The sequence below is a fragment of the Condylura cristata genome, unplaced genomic scaffold (genome assembly GCF_000260355.1).
Source record: "Condylura cristata isolate star-nosed mole 26May11 unplaced genomic scaffold, ConCri1.0 scaffold00008, whole genome shotgun sequence".
Taxonomy (NCBI): Eukaryota; Metazoa; Chordata; class Mammalia; order Eulipotyphla; family Talpidae; genus Condylura; species Condylura cristata.
In genome coordinates, this window is record NW_004567109.1 from 12,507,135 (window position 1) to 12,520,670 (window position 13,536).

General features: G+C 43.7%; 1 protein-coding gene across 2 annotated transcripts in view; it reads left to right on the forward strand.

Moving 5' to 3' along the window:
- The window catches only part of ARID1A (AT rich interactive domain 1A (SWI-like)), a 68,518-nt gene that overhangs the window by 14,994 nt on the left and 39,988 nt on the right, over nucleotides 1-13,536 (forward strand). For both annotated transcript variants that reach the window (XM_004678659.2, XM_012722416.1), the window contains exons 2-3: nucleotides 11,148-11,360; nucleotides 12,552-13,001. In XM_004678659.2, coding sequence (XP_004678716.1) covers nucleotides 11,148-11,360; nucleotides 12,552-13,001 — 663 coding nt within the window. The remainder of the gene's footprint in view (nucleotides 1-11,147; nucleotides 11,361-12,551; nucleotides 13,002-13,536) is intronic.

Consider the following 13,536-nt stretch of genomic DNA (forward strand, 5'->3'; position numbering starts at 1 on the left):
AGGCAAATCTACTGAAGTACACTGCTGAGGGAAGCAGTGGGTGAAGTGGGGAGAGGCCTGCAGCGCCATGTGGGTCAGCTCCCTGGCTGGGGATGGAACTTGTGCTGCCGTGGCTGTGGATAACTGCATAGTACTGTGCTTTAACCCCTTGTACCACACATCCTTAAGTTTTAAGTTATGGTGAACGTGCTAGGATGCAGTACTATTCCTTGCATACCATTAAGGTGTCCTAGATGATTCTTCTTCATTTTTCAGGACTTTTCAGAATAAGAATTTTTTGTTTAACTTCACTTAACTTCCTTGTCCCATTGCTGTAGTGTTGTTTGAATTAAAGCATAAAGTAGTTGGGGACTTACTACTGTAGAAATCATATGGCAAAACCTTTTGAAAAGCCTGTAAGTACCTACTTACATGCTAGTTGCTTACATTGATGCAGCAAATACTTCTTGAGCTTTGACAAGGTATCAGTCAGGCACTGTGTTGTGAACACAGGATGTATAATTCCTGTCTTCATGGAATACTTTCTAGTGGAGAAAGATGTAGTAATAAATAACTGTGTAGTTACAATTGTAATGAATGTATAGAAAAGAAACACCTTAGGTAACTTATCTTCCAACTATTTAAAATAACTTTTTATGATCACCATGGCTAGTGGGTGACTTTGTGCTGTTGGGGTCTTGGGTACTGGTACTGGCCAATTCTGATTCCCTTTCCCTCTGCCGTTCCACTGTCAGGTGTTACAGGAAATTCTCTATCTGAGATTGGACCTGTAATGGACTAGAGTCCATTGTTTCTCAGCAGAGCTTTTGTTTGTGAAGAGATGCATTGTTAGGCATTTGTCATCTTCTCCCCAGGTAACAAACACCAGTAATACCACATCACAGAGTCTACTGACGGAACCAAAAAGCACTCTCATACGTTTATTTCCAAAAACTTTGGGTTATTACTGCCTCTGTTGAAAACTATTGGGCTCGACTACCAGAATTCTTAGAAGGAACTACTGAACAACTACCCTTGTTAGAACAGACAAAGTAGGTGGTGCTTGCGAATTGGACTTGCCTGTCCTTTTGGTGTTTGGTGTGTGTGGTTTTGTGTATAGATATTTTGAAATTGTGTTTTCAACTTCATTCTGCTTCTTCTCATGTTGGGTTTTAGAGAGAGGGAAGCAATGTCGATGTGTATTTGTCTTATTTACCCTCATTTTTAAAAAAGATTGATTTATTTTTGGGTACAGAAGTGGGGTACAGGTCAGAGATGCGGGGCGTGAGAGGATTCACCAGAGACAGAGTGGGGAGCAGAACAGGCAGAACTACAAAGTACACTGCTGAGGGGAGCAGCGGGAGAGACAGGAGAGGTCTGCTGCACCATGTGGGTCACCTCCCTGCCTGAGGATTGAACTTGAGTTGAAGCAGCTGTGCTTGAGCTTCACAGTGCTGCGCTTTAACCCTTTGCGCCACCAGGGAGGGCCCTTTATCCCTGTTTTTTTGATAGGTGGTTTAGTGCCAGGGAATGAAGTGACTTGCTCAGAGAGTGGCATCAAAGACTGCCTTTTTTTCTTTTCTTTTGTTTTTTAAATTTAACCTTAACTTACGTGACAAACTCTAGTTGACTACTTTGAGTTTCTAGTCTTAATTGTGTGAGACCAGAACTTAACTGTTTTGGTTTCTAAGCTTTTTAGGATGACAGTCGTTAATAATATGGGTGCTAGAGGATACAGCAATCAGTTAAATACACGCAGACATGTTCACCTCCTGGGGCTTTTATTCTAGTCTAGGATAGAGACAATATACAAGATAAGTAAGTATGCTAGTGATGCATGCTCAGAAAGCATTCATCATGGATCATGATAGATGTAAGAAGTGAGCAGGATTGCAGTAGTAGATGTGTTCACCAGGGAAGGCCAAATTGAAGTGATAGATGATGTGAAAGACAGAGCTGGGAAGAGAAAGTATATCCCAGTTGGAATACCTGGCCCATTTCTCAAGTGGATTTGGGGGTATATCCAGCTCTTTGAAGAACAGTGTTTTTCATTGCATGTATTAACTCGTTTAATTCAACTTTGAGGGTGCTGCACTATCAGTATTCTGTTGATGCAGAAACAGGGACAGAGAAGTTGAAGGCCTTTTAAGAGTCAGCACTTGACACTTGCCTAGAACTGACGTTGTAGATGGCAAACATTTCCTCTTCGCTTGGATGAGGTTGGGAATTGCAGGACTTCTAGAATTTCACTTTCTCTTCCACAGTTCTTTCCTATTTTACATACAAATTTTTACCTTTGTGGAGTTTATTCTAGTATAGTATTTAGATGGTAAACAAGGTAAGTATATAATATGTTAATGATATGTGCTCAGGTGAATAATTTGAGTCTGAGGGTAAGAACATATGGGAGGTTGGCTTATTTGGGATTCTGAGGTCACACCTGCTTCTCTATTGCCCAGGCACTGCCCTCAGCCCAACATTGTTCGGCTAAGGAAACTGAAGGTGCATTTGTACTCTAGAGTCACTTTGTACTGGAGATGAGAGGAATTTTGGAGGGATGCCATGTAGCCCAAGTGCTCCTGAGGAGATCCCTGCCCCATCCCAGAGCTGCTGATTCAGAATCTGGAGGGGAAGATACTGTTGTGTGGCTGAGGCAGTTAAGGGATATTGTTGTGTGGCTGAGGCAGTTAAGGCACGGTCTGGCTAGTTGTCTTGCCTGCTCTCCCCTGGGGAGTTGCCAGAAAAGTGGTGTTCTTTGAGTCTAGTTTGCCATGAGGAGCTGATGCCTTGCTCTTGGGATTTTTTCTTTTGTAAAGATTTATTTATGCATACAGAACTGGGGTACAGGCCAGAGATACAGGGATGGTGAGAGGACTCACCAGAGGCAAAGTAGGGAGCAGAACTCATGGACCCTGCTGAGCGGAGCAGCGGGGCGGGTCAGGAGAGGTCTGCTGGGCCATGTGGATCACCTCTGGAGCAGGGATCAAACTTGCACTGAAGTGGCTGCAACTCACTTGCAGTGCTGCATCCTTACCTATTGTACCACCAGGGAGGACTGGGTTTTGTTTTGTTTTTTAAGATTTATTTTTGTATATTGATGCATCCAAAACTAAGATACAGGCTAGAGATGCAAGGGGGTGGGGTGGTGGTGGTGAGAAGACTCACCAGAGAAAGAGTTGGGAGCAGAACAGGCAGATTGAAATACACTGCTGAGGGGAACAGTGTGTGAGATAGGAGAGGTCTGCTGTGCCATGTGGGTGGCAGCACCTTGGCCACAGATTGAACTCAGGTCATACCATGATTGAGCTGAGACTTAACCCCTAGGCCACTAGGGCAGCCCACTCTTGAGATTTAAATGGTATGAAAAGGGATGTTTAGTTTTTATCAAATGGTATTTCAGTTCCTGTTTAATTATCTTTTGGGTGCCTTTCTGTTGTTTGTGTGACCTTGGGTTTTACACATTACCCAAAGAGGAATGCTTTCTCAAGTTGCTTGGTTTTTGTAATTTTTCTAATTTGTTGGAAGCTGGGAGAATTTGATTAACCGACTTTGGTTTTTCACAAAAGTGATCTTAATCGTTTTAGGAAGAGCATTTTCTCTGTGAAAGGTGGCTGGTTGAAAATGCCCTGCTTGAGAAGGACTTTACCATTTGTTGGGAACTTCATTAGTTGAATGTTCTAGCTGCTTTAGTTAAGGGCTTTTTCTGGAAGCAAAGGGGGAAAAAAAAAACACGAGCCACCTGGTTGTGGTTTTTTGGGCATGGCTCTTCTGGGTGGACAGCTGTGAGGTGGTTATTACAGTTGGCTCTCATCTGTGAGTCTACTAGATGATTGAGTGGCTCTTATCCTTTGGTCTCCTTTTTCTGCCCTTAGTGAATTTGCTCCCCTGGAAGAATGATGGAACACAGTCACTTGAATATCTCTGAGCCAGGAAGAGAACCAGGCCCCTTGTCTTACCCTCTGTCACTTTAGAGACAGTGTGGATGAGGAAGATCCAAGTCTGTCTGCTTGCAGCCCCTTCTGGTTTCTATAAACAAGAAGAGGTAGCTAGAAATTTTTGTTCATCTTGGATTTTGAATTTTTATTCAACTGGGACACTTACAGAACTTGGAGAGAATTTTTAAAAAGCCCAACACTTTGGTGTGTTAGTTGCAAACTTTTAATAATTGCTGGTGGTTTCTCATCAAGGGCGGATAACCAATTTATTTTAAAAAAGATTTATTCATTTATGTGTATAGAACTGGGATACAGGTTAGAGGTGCAGGGGCTGTGAGGGGATTCACCAGAGACAGAGCAGAGAGCAGAACAGACAGGCAGACAGACGAAGTACACCACTGAGGGGAACAGCCGGTGAGTCAGGAGAGGTCGACTGCCATGTGGGTCACCTCCCTGGTTGGGGATCGAAGGGGGTGCTGTAGTGGCTGTGATAGCTTCTTAGTGCCGTGCTTTAACTCGTTGCACCACCAGGGAGGGCTCGCTTCAGGAAATGTTTAATGATGTCTCTGGCAAGGTTCAGTAGGCAGCTAGGAATCTCTTATTGTCCTAGGTTGCATCAACTGTATGAAAACATGTCTGTTCAAACAAAACCAAGGGAGTCTCCTTTTTTTAAGAGGGACATGTTTCTGGGCATTTTCTCCTTAGTTGGGATGTGGATTTTTGGCCAATCTTCAAAGCCATAAAGTACTGGAGGATCAAGAAAAGAGAATGAGGGCCTATTAGATACAGATATCTAGATATCTAGTATCTGTGACTGGGAAAGGGAGTACAATGAGAATGCTGTATGTTAAATCAGTTTGTGTACCAGGGTGCAAGGGGTGGTTCTTTTTATGGAATTCTACCCTGTCCATTCTAACTGCTAAAGTGGAGCCACGTGGAGCTTTCAGGAAGCTGAAAGTGCATTGATTGGGAGAGGCCTTAACTTTTGTGTTTTTCTCTGCCTGGAATGCTCCTCAACAGGGGAGGGTCCAGCTCGGGAACTGGATCAACAGCTGCTGGCTGTCTCTGTAATCACAGGAAGCTGAGGCCGGGTGCCTTTGTATGGGAGCTCCACAGCCAGACAATAGTTTGTGCTGGCGGGGCCATGTGGCGAGTCACGTGACCTGGGACTGTTTTCTGCGGGGTCCTTACCCATCTGTTCTCTCGGCTCTTTCTGGGTTATCAGGCGCCAGTCCAAGTCCTCCCAGGCAGCCAGCTTCATGGCCAGAGATTACGAGCACTAACCTTCCTGGCAGGGGCGGTGTGGCTTCGCGTTTATGCAGATTAGCCATGTGTTTCTCACTTCAAGGCGTTCCACAGGAAAAGCCTTTTCCTGTGTTTGGCTCTCAGTGGGCGGTTCCCAGCTTACTGTACTGGGACGGCGAGCAGCAGGCGTGCACGAGAGGGATCACAGTACACTGGCCCCCTCCCATTCCACCTCCAGTGCTACGTCACCACAACACAACCGCTCGAGCGCTCATACTGTTGGTGTCATTCATTCGGTGCCAAGATTGCTTTAAAAAATTCCCTTGGCCCCAGTTCAAACAGGAGTACAGCTGGGATGTGTTAGATTTTAGGCAGTCTGCCCTCAATTTGAGATGAGTTATAAATAGCAGTGCCGACTTCCTTAACTACCGCTCTCTGAGGTAAAATGCAGGTTAATTACTGTGGGAATCAATTAGGGGGTTCTTTCGGTTAAAGAGCCAGGGATGCTTTTTTTTTATTGTTATTATTAAAAGTCATATAACAGATCTGGCCAGGAATAAATTGAAAGCACAAGGAGTAAGAAGTAATATTTAAATGTCCCAAATTTGGGGTTATAGCTCTAGGTTTGTATTGGCTTCAACTAATTGTTTAGGGTGACAGAACAACTGATACAGTCGATATTTCAGCTTTCTGATGAAGACCTTTTCAGCAGAGTCAGCCCATCCCTCTGTATTCATGTTCTTGCCAAACCTGGAGTACCTAAACTGTCTCTGGGTTTGCTTCTTGGTCATTTCCTTCTGCATCTTTGGATTGAAAGAGAAGCCTGAAGCTTTCCTCAGTTGAACTTCTGTTTGAACAAGTTTGTCTTTCCTGATGCCACAGTCATTTACTGTGGGGCATTTTCATCAGGGTTATCTCCCTGCTTGCAAGTTTAAATCCTTGAGCCCCTTTTTTCTTTCGCTTAGTCAGTTGTGGTCAGAAGTTGGGGAATTTGAAGACCAACATTTCTTATTTCAGCAGTCCCCTGAGGGTCATTATAGCTTTCCTTGGTGCAGTAAGAAGTTGTAAGGAATTCCATTAACCCACTGGCCTGGAGGGGCATGTAATTCCATTTGCTGGGAGCAGGGGAACACCATGCAGGTAGTTAGCCTGCCTGAGTGGTTTGTTCTCAGTGTATTTTGAGGACCAGCCTGCTAGGCACATTGCCTCTGAGGCCCCTAAACTGCATCTTTTGATGCATTTCATTTGGCAGGCAGTTTGTAACAGGCAGGTGATCTAGAAGGAGATAAGTGGAGGATGGAGATGGGGGCTTTTCCCCCCTTTTTTATTTTTATTTTTTATGAATGCAGGAGAGTATATAGCGGGGTGCCTGACTTCCCTGATCGAGGGGCAGCATTTTCCTCTCAATTATGTGTCTATGGCTGAGTCTTTGCTTTTGAAGTGTAATCACGGTAATCTGCTCCTGTGGTTTCCCATTGAAAGGGTTTCCTCTTCGTTTTTCCCAGAGCGGAATCTCTGGCTCTTTGCAGCTGGAGTTTGGTGTTTTCCTGCCTCTTTTCTTGGTGCCTGCAGGCTGCTAATACTGCTTTTTCTCTCTTGCGTGTAGTAGGGATTTTACTGGTCTAGTGACTAGTGAAGAATTAAGGCCTCTTTTTTGTTATGAAAGATTAGAAGATGGCATTTCACCTGTAACTGCAAATCACACATCTTTCACAATACATTTAAACACCAGACGTGTAAGTTGGATCCTTGTCCATCTCATCTCTGCTGATATTTTAACTTTGACATGAGGCTAGAGTAATATGACTGAACTGACTGTATTTTAATTTGCTAAGCTGCATTTTCTATTGACTGTAACCCTTTGGTATTGAGAGGGGATCAGAAATCTGATGAACAGAAGAAGGGGGTATCTTTATTTTTAGAATAATTTCTTTAACTTGTGTGAAGATTTCCTAAAGTTGATGAAAGGATTCTTGTGCCCTTCATTAACTAGCCCCCTTAGTAGCTGTCTTCCTTTGGGGAGTGCATATCCCTACAGTGAGAGAGGAAAAGGTAACTTCCATCAACTTGGATTTTAAGCCCCGTGTTTGGAGATGCCTGTGCAAGTTGAAGACTCTCTGGTAGAGGACATGTAATATTATTCTCAAGAGTTGTTGTCTCTTAGTTGATTGTTTTACCTTCTCTTCTTTTTCTTTTTTCTAAGACTTGTTTATGCATACAAAACTGGGGTGCAGGCCAGAGGTGCTGGGGTGAGAGGATTCATCAGAGACAGAGTGGGGAGCAGAACAGATAGATTGACTGAAATACACTGCTGAGGGGAACAGCAGGTAAGACAGGAGAGGTCTGGTGCACCATGTGGGTCAGCTCCCTGGCAATGGGATGCAAACTTGTGCTGCAGAAGCTATGGATAACTTCATAGTGCTGTGCTTTAACCCATTGTACCACCAGTTAGGGCCCCCTTCTCTTCTTTTTCAATTCAAGCCAAACCCTAAATAACCTGGTTTAGGGTTTAGGGTGTGCCCCTGGCCCTGTGGCAAGTTTTATCTGGGCTTTCTCCTTAGAGCTCCTTACCTATCTCTTGCAGTAGGGCATCCTGCCACATTGAAGTTACTGAGCTTTATTTTGCCTCTACACTTGGATCTTTGGAGCACGTTCAGCCCCTGATCACTGTCTTCTCAGAACTTAGTATTTAAAGATGTAGCTAAACCTTATGATTCTGACTGATTTTATGATATGACTGAATTTACCTGTAGAAATGTGAGAGACCAGAGAGAGTGCTGAAAAAGTGAGAAGTGACTTCCTGTTGAGGGTTTGTTTCTGTTAGAAGCCACTGTGGACAGGAGGGGCCAGAGTCATGTACTGTTGCATAAAATTGGGCTTGTACTATGCGCAGGGAAAATTGGCATGAGGTTGAAAAATGTGTTTGGTTGGAGCACCCTGGAGTGCTTTTGAACCAGACAGAAGCACTGTTTATCATTATTGATAACTACTATTTATTGGGCATCTAAACACCAGGTACTATGTAGAGTGTTATGTGCATTTTTAGGTGAAAAGACTGACGCACTTAAGGTCAGGCTGTGATAGAGTTAGATTTGAACCCAAGTCTATGAATTTATTACACCCTTTGCTCTTTCTCTGCCATACTGTGCAGGATGTGGTAGGTAAGAAGTTAAAGCTATTGTTTAGAAGAGAGAGGTGAGAATGATTTATGAATATTGCTCTAGAACTGTGCAGCCCACTATGATAACCACTGGCCGCATGTGGTTATTTGATTTTAATAAAAAGTAAATAGAATTAAAAATTCAATTCTTTGGTCATACTACCCATGTTTGAAGGACTTCAGTGTATAATGGACTCTTCAGATCACTGGTTTCAGCTAGTAGTATCCATCAGAATAGCCAAGAATCTTGGGAGGGGGGGACTTCTAACAGGGATCTAAATTGGAGTCTCCAGGTAGAGGTCCACACTTTATGAGGCTTCACAGAAAATTCCAATCTGGTAGTAGCATCTGCTCAAGACCTTCCGTGGTAACCATGGCAATGACTGCCTTGTGCCTTCCTGGGAGACAGATACCCAGAGTGGGCTGGTCTTCCATTCAGCAAATGTATAGTCTCTTCACCTGGGAGCCTCATGGACAGCCTCTGCTGTGGGGGATGAGATGAAGATCTCATGATAGGCGGTGTGATATGGCTTTGTAAGCCCCTGATCTCTTTCCAGGAGAGAATGGTGGTGATTTGGTATCATTGCCAGGTGTATCTGGAAAGAACATGTGCTATTTTTATTCACTAGTACAGTTGTTAGATTTGAGCCTAGAAAACGGTCCCAAAAGAATCCTCATGTTGTCAAAATTATGATTGGGAACATTGTTGGAGTTTCTACTATAGATGTAGACTTGGGCAAAAAAATCATTTAATTAGGGTTGTTGGAAATAGCCCTTTAAACTTGATCTGTGGTGGAGATTTGGGACATGGTTTTACTATGATTCTCTGTAATTTAGAAACTAGGAGGGTACCCTCATTGATCACTGTTACCTTTTCAGCTGCTCCCTAAGAGAACTTTGCTTCTGTATTTTGTAGCTTGGTATTTAGAATAGTCTGTGATTTAATGTCTTACCCATTTTCCTCAAGTCAGCTCTACTTTATTATGAAACAAATAAGTTGTGCTCTTCCCCTGCCCCTTACTTTAGAGGGGTTTTGTTGTTTTTAAATAAGATTTTAGAACCCTTGAACTATAGAATAACAACGAAACCCTCAGGGTAATCTGGACCAGGCATTCTTTGGACCAGCAGTTTCACTATCACCTAAGTAATTTGTTTTAAGTGAGTATCATAGACCTAATCTTGAACCTGCAAAGTCAGTCACTCTGCAGATAGACCCTAGCAGTCTGTATTTTAACAAGCCCTTCAGGTGATTTTGAGGCATGGTAAAGACTAAGAACCTCTGAACTTGATAGTTAATGATACTCCCACCCCCAATTTCAGATTCGGTATTCAAGTATTATAGCAAGTTCAGGCTTACTCTCCAGCCTGAGTGTGTCTGATTAGGTGTTTGAAGAAACACCTCCGCGCCTCCAGACCACTAGTAGATGTAGGCAGGAGTTTCTGGCAAGGAAAAGAATGCTGGAGCTGTCTTATATAACGTTGGTAGGATAAAGTGCTGTCAAAAACAAAAAGAATGACCCAGGGCCTCGCTGGTAGCAAAGGGGTTAAAGACAGTGCTATCAGGGTATCACTAGCTCCAACCACTGCAGTACAGAGGTCCTGGCAGCCAGGGAGGTGACCCACATGGTGCAGCAGTCTTCTCTCTGCCCCACTGATCCTTTCAGCAGTGTGTTTCAGTGCATCTGCCTGTTCTGCTCGCCACTATGTCTCTGGTGAATCCTCTCACAACCCCCAACTCTGGCCTATACCCCAGCTCTTGTATGCACAAATAAATAAATTTATTTTAAAATGACCTGATTGAGGGGCCCTCCCTGGTGGCACAGCCGGTTAAAGCACAGCACTAAGCTTAAGCCACTTCCTCATGAGTTTGATCCCCGCCTGCCCCGGAAAAAAATCCACATGGCGGGCAGACCTCTCCTGACCTGCTCGTTGCTCTCAGGAGTGTGCTTCATCAATCTGCCTGTTCTGCTCCCCACTCTGTCTCTGGTGAATCCTCTCACCCTCCACATCTCTGACCTGTACCCCAGTTCTGTATGAAAAGATAAATCTTTAAAAAAAAAAAAGACCTGGTTGAACTTCTTGCCCCACAGAAAGCTGTGTTTATAGCCAAATAGTATCCAAACTTGGAGATTTCACTGTTGGTATTAGACTGTCTTCTGTCTCTTGTTCTCTAAAGAGACATGTCTGTCCTCATACCCTCAAATTCTCAACTATTAAAGGAGATGAGCCTCTTTATTGAGATACATAAGGGTCTGAACTCAGTCAGAATTCCCTAATAACTAATAACATCATCCATTTGGAAGAAAGCATAAATTTAAGTACTTGTGCTATAGTGCAAACCGGCCACACATGTGTAAGAGAAAAGAGTCAGTTATATTTAAAGACTAGAAACATCTCAGTGTTCCTTGTGTATTTGATTTTCAGCCATGGTATTGAAGCATCAGTTCTAGTATTGAGTGAGATCTCATGGTAGGGTACAGCAGCACTGTCCTCTCCCAGTCAGAGTGCTGTTGTTCTAAAACTTTCTACACCATAGAGTACATAGATTGATTGCTGCACAACTGGTTTGTGTGTACCACACTCCCAAAGTGGCATATAGCTTATAAAATGCTTTCACAAACTTGACAGTGTCTTCATTTTACATATGACAAAGTCAGGGTTCTCAGGAAGGTTAAATGATTTACCCAAAGGTCTGAACCATCACTTTTTCATATAACTGGTTTCCAGTGTGGCATACAGACTCAAAAGACCTGTGTGTCTGGATTTGTGGTAAGATTGACTGGAGGCCACACAAACTTCAGGTTAACAAAATGCTCTTTATTTTGTAGCCATCCAGTCCAATGGATCAGATGGGCAAGATGAGACCTCAGCCATATGGCGGGACTAACCCATACTCGCAACAACAGGGACCTCCATCAGGACCACAGCAAGGACATGGGTACCCAGGACAGCCATATGGGTCCCAGACCCCGCAGCGGTACCCGATGACCATGCAGGGCCGGGCGCAGAGTGCCATGGGAGGCCTCTCTTACTCACAGCAGGTAGAGTGTGACTCTGATTAGCCTAAACCTGTTGCTGTCCAGGATCTGGTTTGTGAGCTGTAGAATCAGGATGAGCCTTTGGCAGAAGCCATTTGAAAGGAGCATGGGTCAGTTGGCTTTGATAGTCACAGTGCTTTAAGGAAAGCTGGTCCCTGGCCCACAAGTTGTACGTGTGTCTGTTTAGATCCGGCCATCCTGCTTGTACCCACTGAGTGGTAATCTCTGAAGGAGGTGGGAAGAAAGAAAGGCAGTGACTGATCACCTACCTGTTTACCGCTACCAAGAAAACCATTTAAACCATGTGATCTAGGGATGGAAGGCCTTCAGCATATAAGCTTCTTAAGGCCTTCCACATAATAACTGTCTGGTTCAAGATGAATGTTAAGGAGGGACTGGGAGTAAAAGAAAAAGTGAAGATTGACCAGAATGATAAGATTTTCCACATCTCCTTTTGTATAGCCATGCTCCCTGTTTTCTCTTCATTGTTATTATTTGTTTTGCTAGCATTTTTTATTATTTAAGAGTTGAGTGATACTGATAATGGAAATGATGAGGGACAAAACATTAAATCTAACTTAAAAGACTTTAAGGCAAAGTCTGTCCCATTGAAACCTATCACTTTTTATTTTAAAATGAGAAAATGGAGTATACAGGTGAGATGTTTATTGCCTTTTTTCTCCAACTTACCAAATGTATCCTCAGTCAGTGCCTAGAATAGTTCCCGGTTCATGTAATCAAGTAGGTTCTCAGATATTTTTTGAATGAAGACTACATGAGAGATCGAACCAGAGTAACTTGGAGATTTGCTCATTAACTGGATTACTAAACCCTAGGTTTTCAGCCACAAAGCCAGGCTGTTATCTTCATTGTAACTAGGATACAGGTTTCTAGTGCTTATATCTAGGCCATGATAAAGTAGGCATTGGTGAAACCAGCCACTCTTACAAGTTAACCAACTATTAAGGAGTATAAAATTGTGAATACAGCCTACTTATAAACAAACACATAACCCAGCTTCACTGTCCTTCCTAGCTCAATTTAGGTAGGGATGGTAGAAAAATCCTAGGCCTTCTAAATAGTGATAATTGACTTGCCCACTAGATCCATCCTTAGGGTATAGCTTCTGCCAGAATATTTCACCTTTTTAATGTAGAAGAGTTGATGCTAAAAGTATCCTTTTCTTTCCTGCAGCTTCCTCCCTACGGACAACAAGGTCCCAGCGGGTATGGTCAGCAGGGCCAGACTCCATATTACAACCAGCAAAGTCCTCACCCCCAGCAACAGCAGCCACCCTACTCCCAGCAACCGCCATCCCAGACCTCTCATGCCCAAACTTCGTATCAGCAGCAGCCACAGTCTCAACCACCACAGCTCCAGTCCTCTCAGCCTCCATATTCCCAGCCATCCCAGCCTCCACATCAGCAGTCCCCCACTCCATACCCCTCCCAGCAGTCCACAGCCCAGCAGCACCCCCAGAGCCAGCCCTCATACTCACAGCCGCAGGCACAGTCTCCCTACCAGCAGCAGCAACCTCAGCAGCCAGCACCCTCGACGCTCTCCCAGCAGGCTGCGTACCCTCAGCCCCAGTCTCAGCAGTCACAGCAAACTGCCTATTCTCAGCAGCGCTTCCCTCCACCACAGGTAAGATCCCCTTGCCTCTTGCCTTTCCCTGTGTGTGGCCGCAGACAGCTTGGGGTGGGTGTCACGAGAACTTCGCCATATAAATTGGCTCTCTAATGTGCACTTAGAAGCCAATTAAACACTGGGTAAAAATGCGAGCTGGATTGATTAGTAAAGGCATAACCTTAACTACATAAAAACCTGTAGCTTCCCTCACTGATGAAGAAATAGGACAGTGGAAAGTTGCATAGACAAATTAGAAACTAAAGATAGTGGGGCTGATTTTTGTCAGAACTTAAGAATCCAATTGAGTTTGGTCTTTAAAAAAAAAAGTCACTTCTGGAGGCTACACGGTACATTTGTTCCAACTTCTGTTCCATGCTGTTATTGCTCAAAATATTTTAGAACTCACCGTTTGAAAGTGCCATCACAACTGACACCACGGTTTTGTTCTGTGTTTTTAAAGAATTTTCTGAGTTGTGGCAAATTCTTTTATTTTGAGGGGAGTGTATTTAATTGTAAGAAATAGCTAAGATTTATTTGTAGCATGTTTATG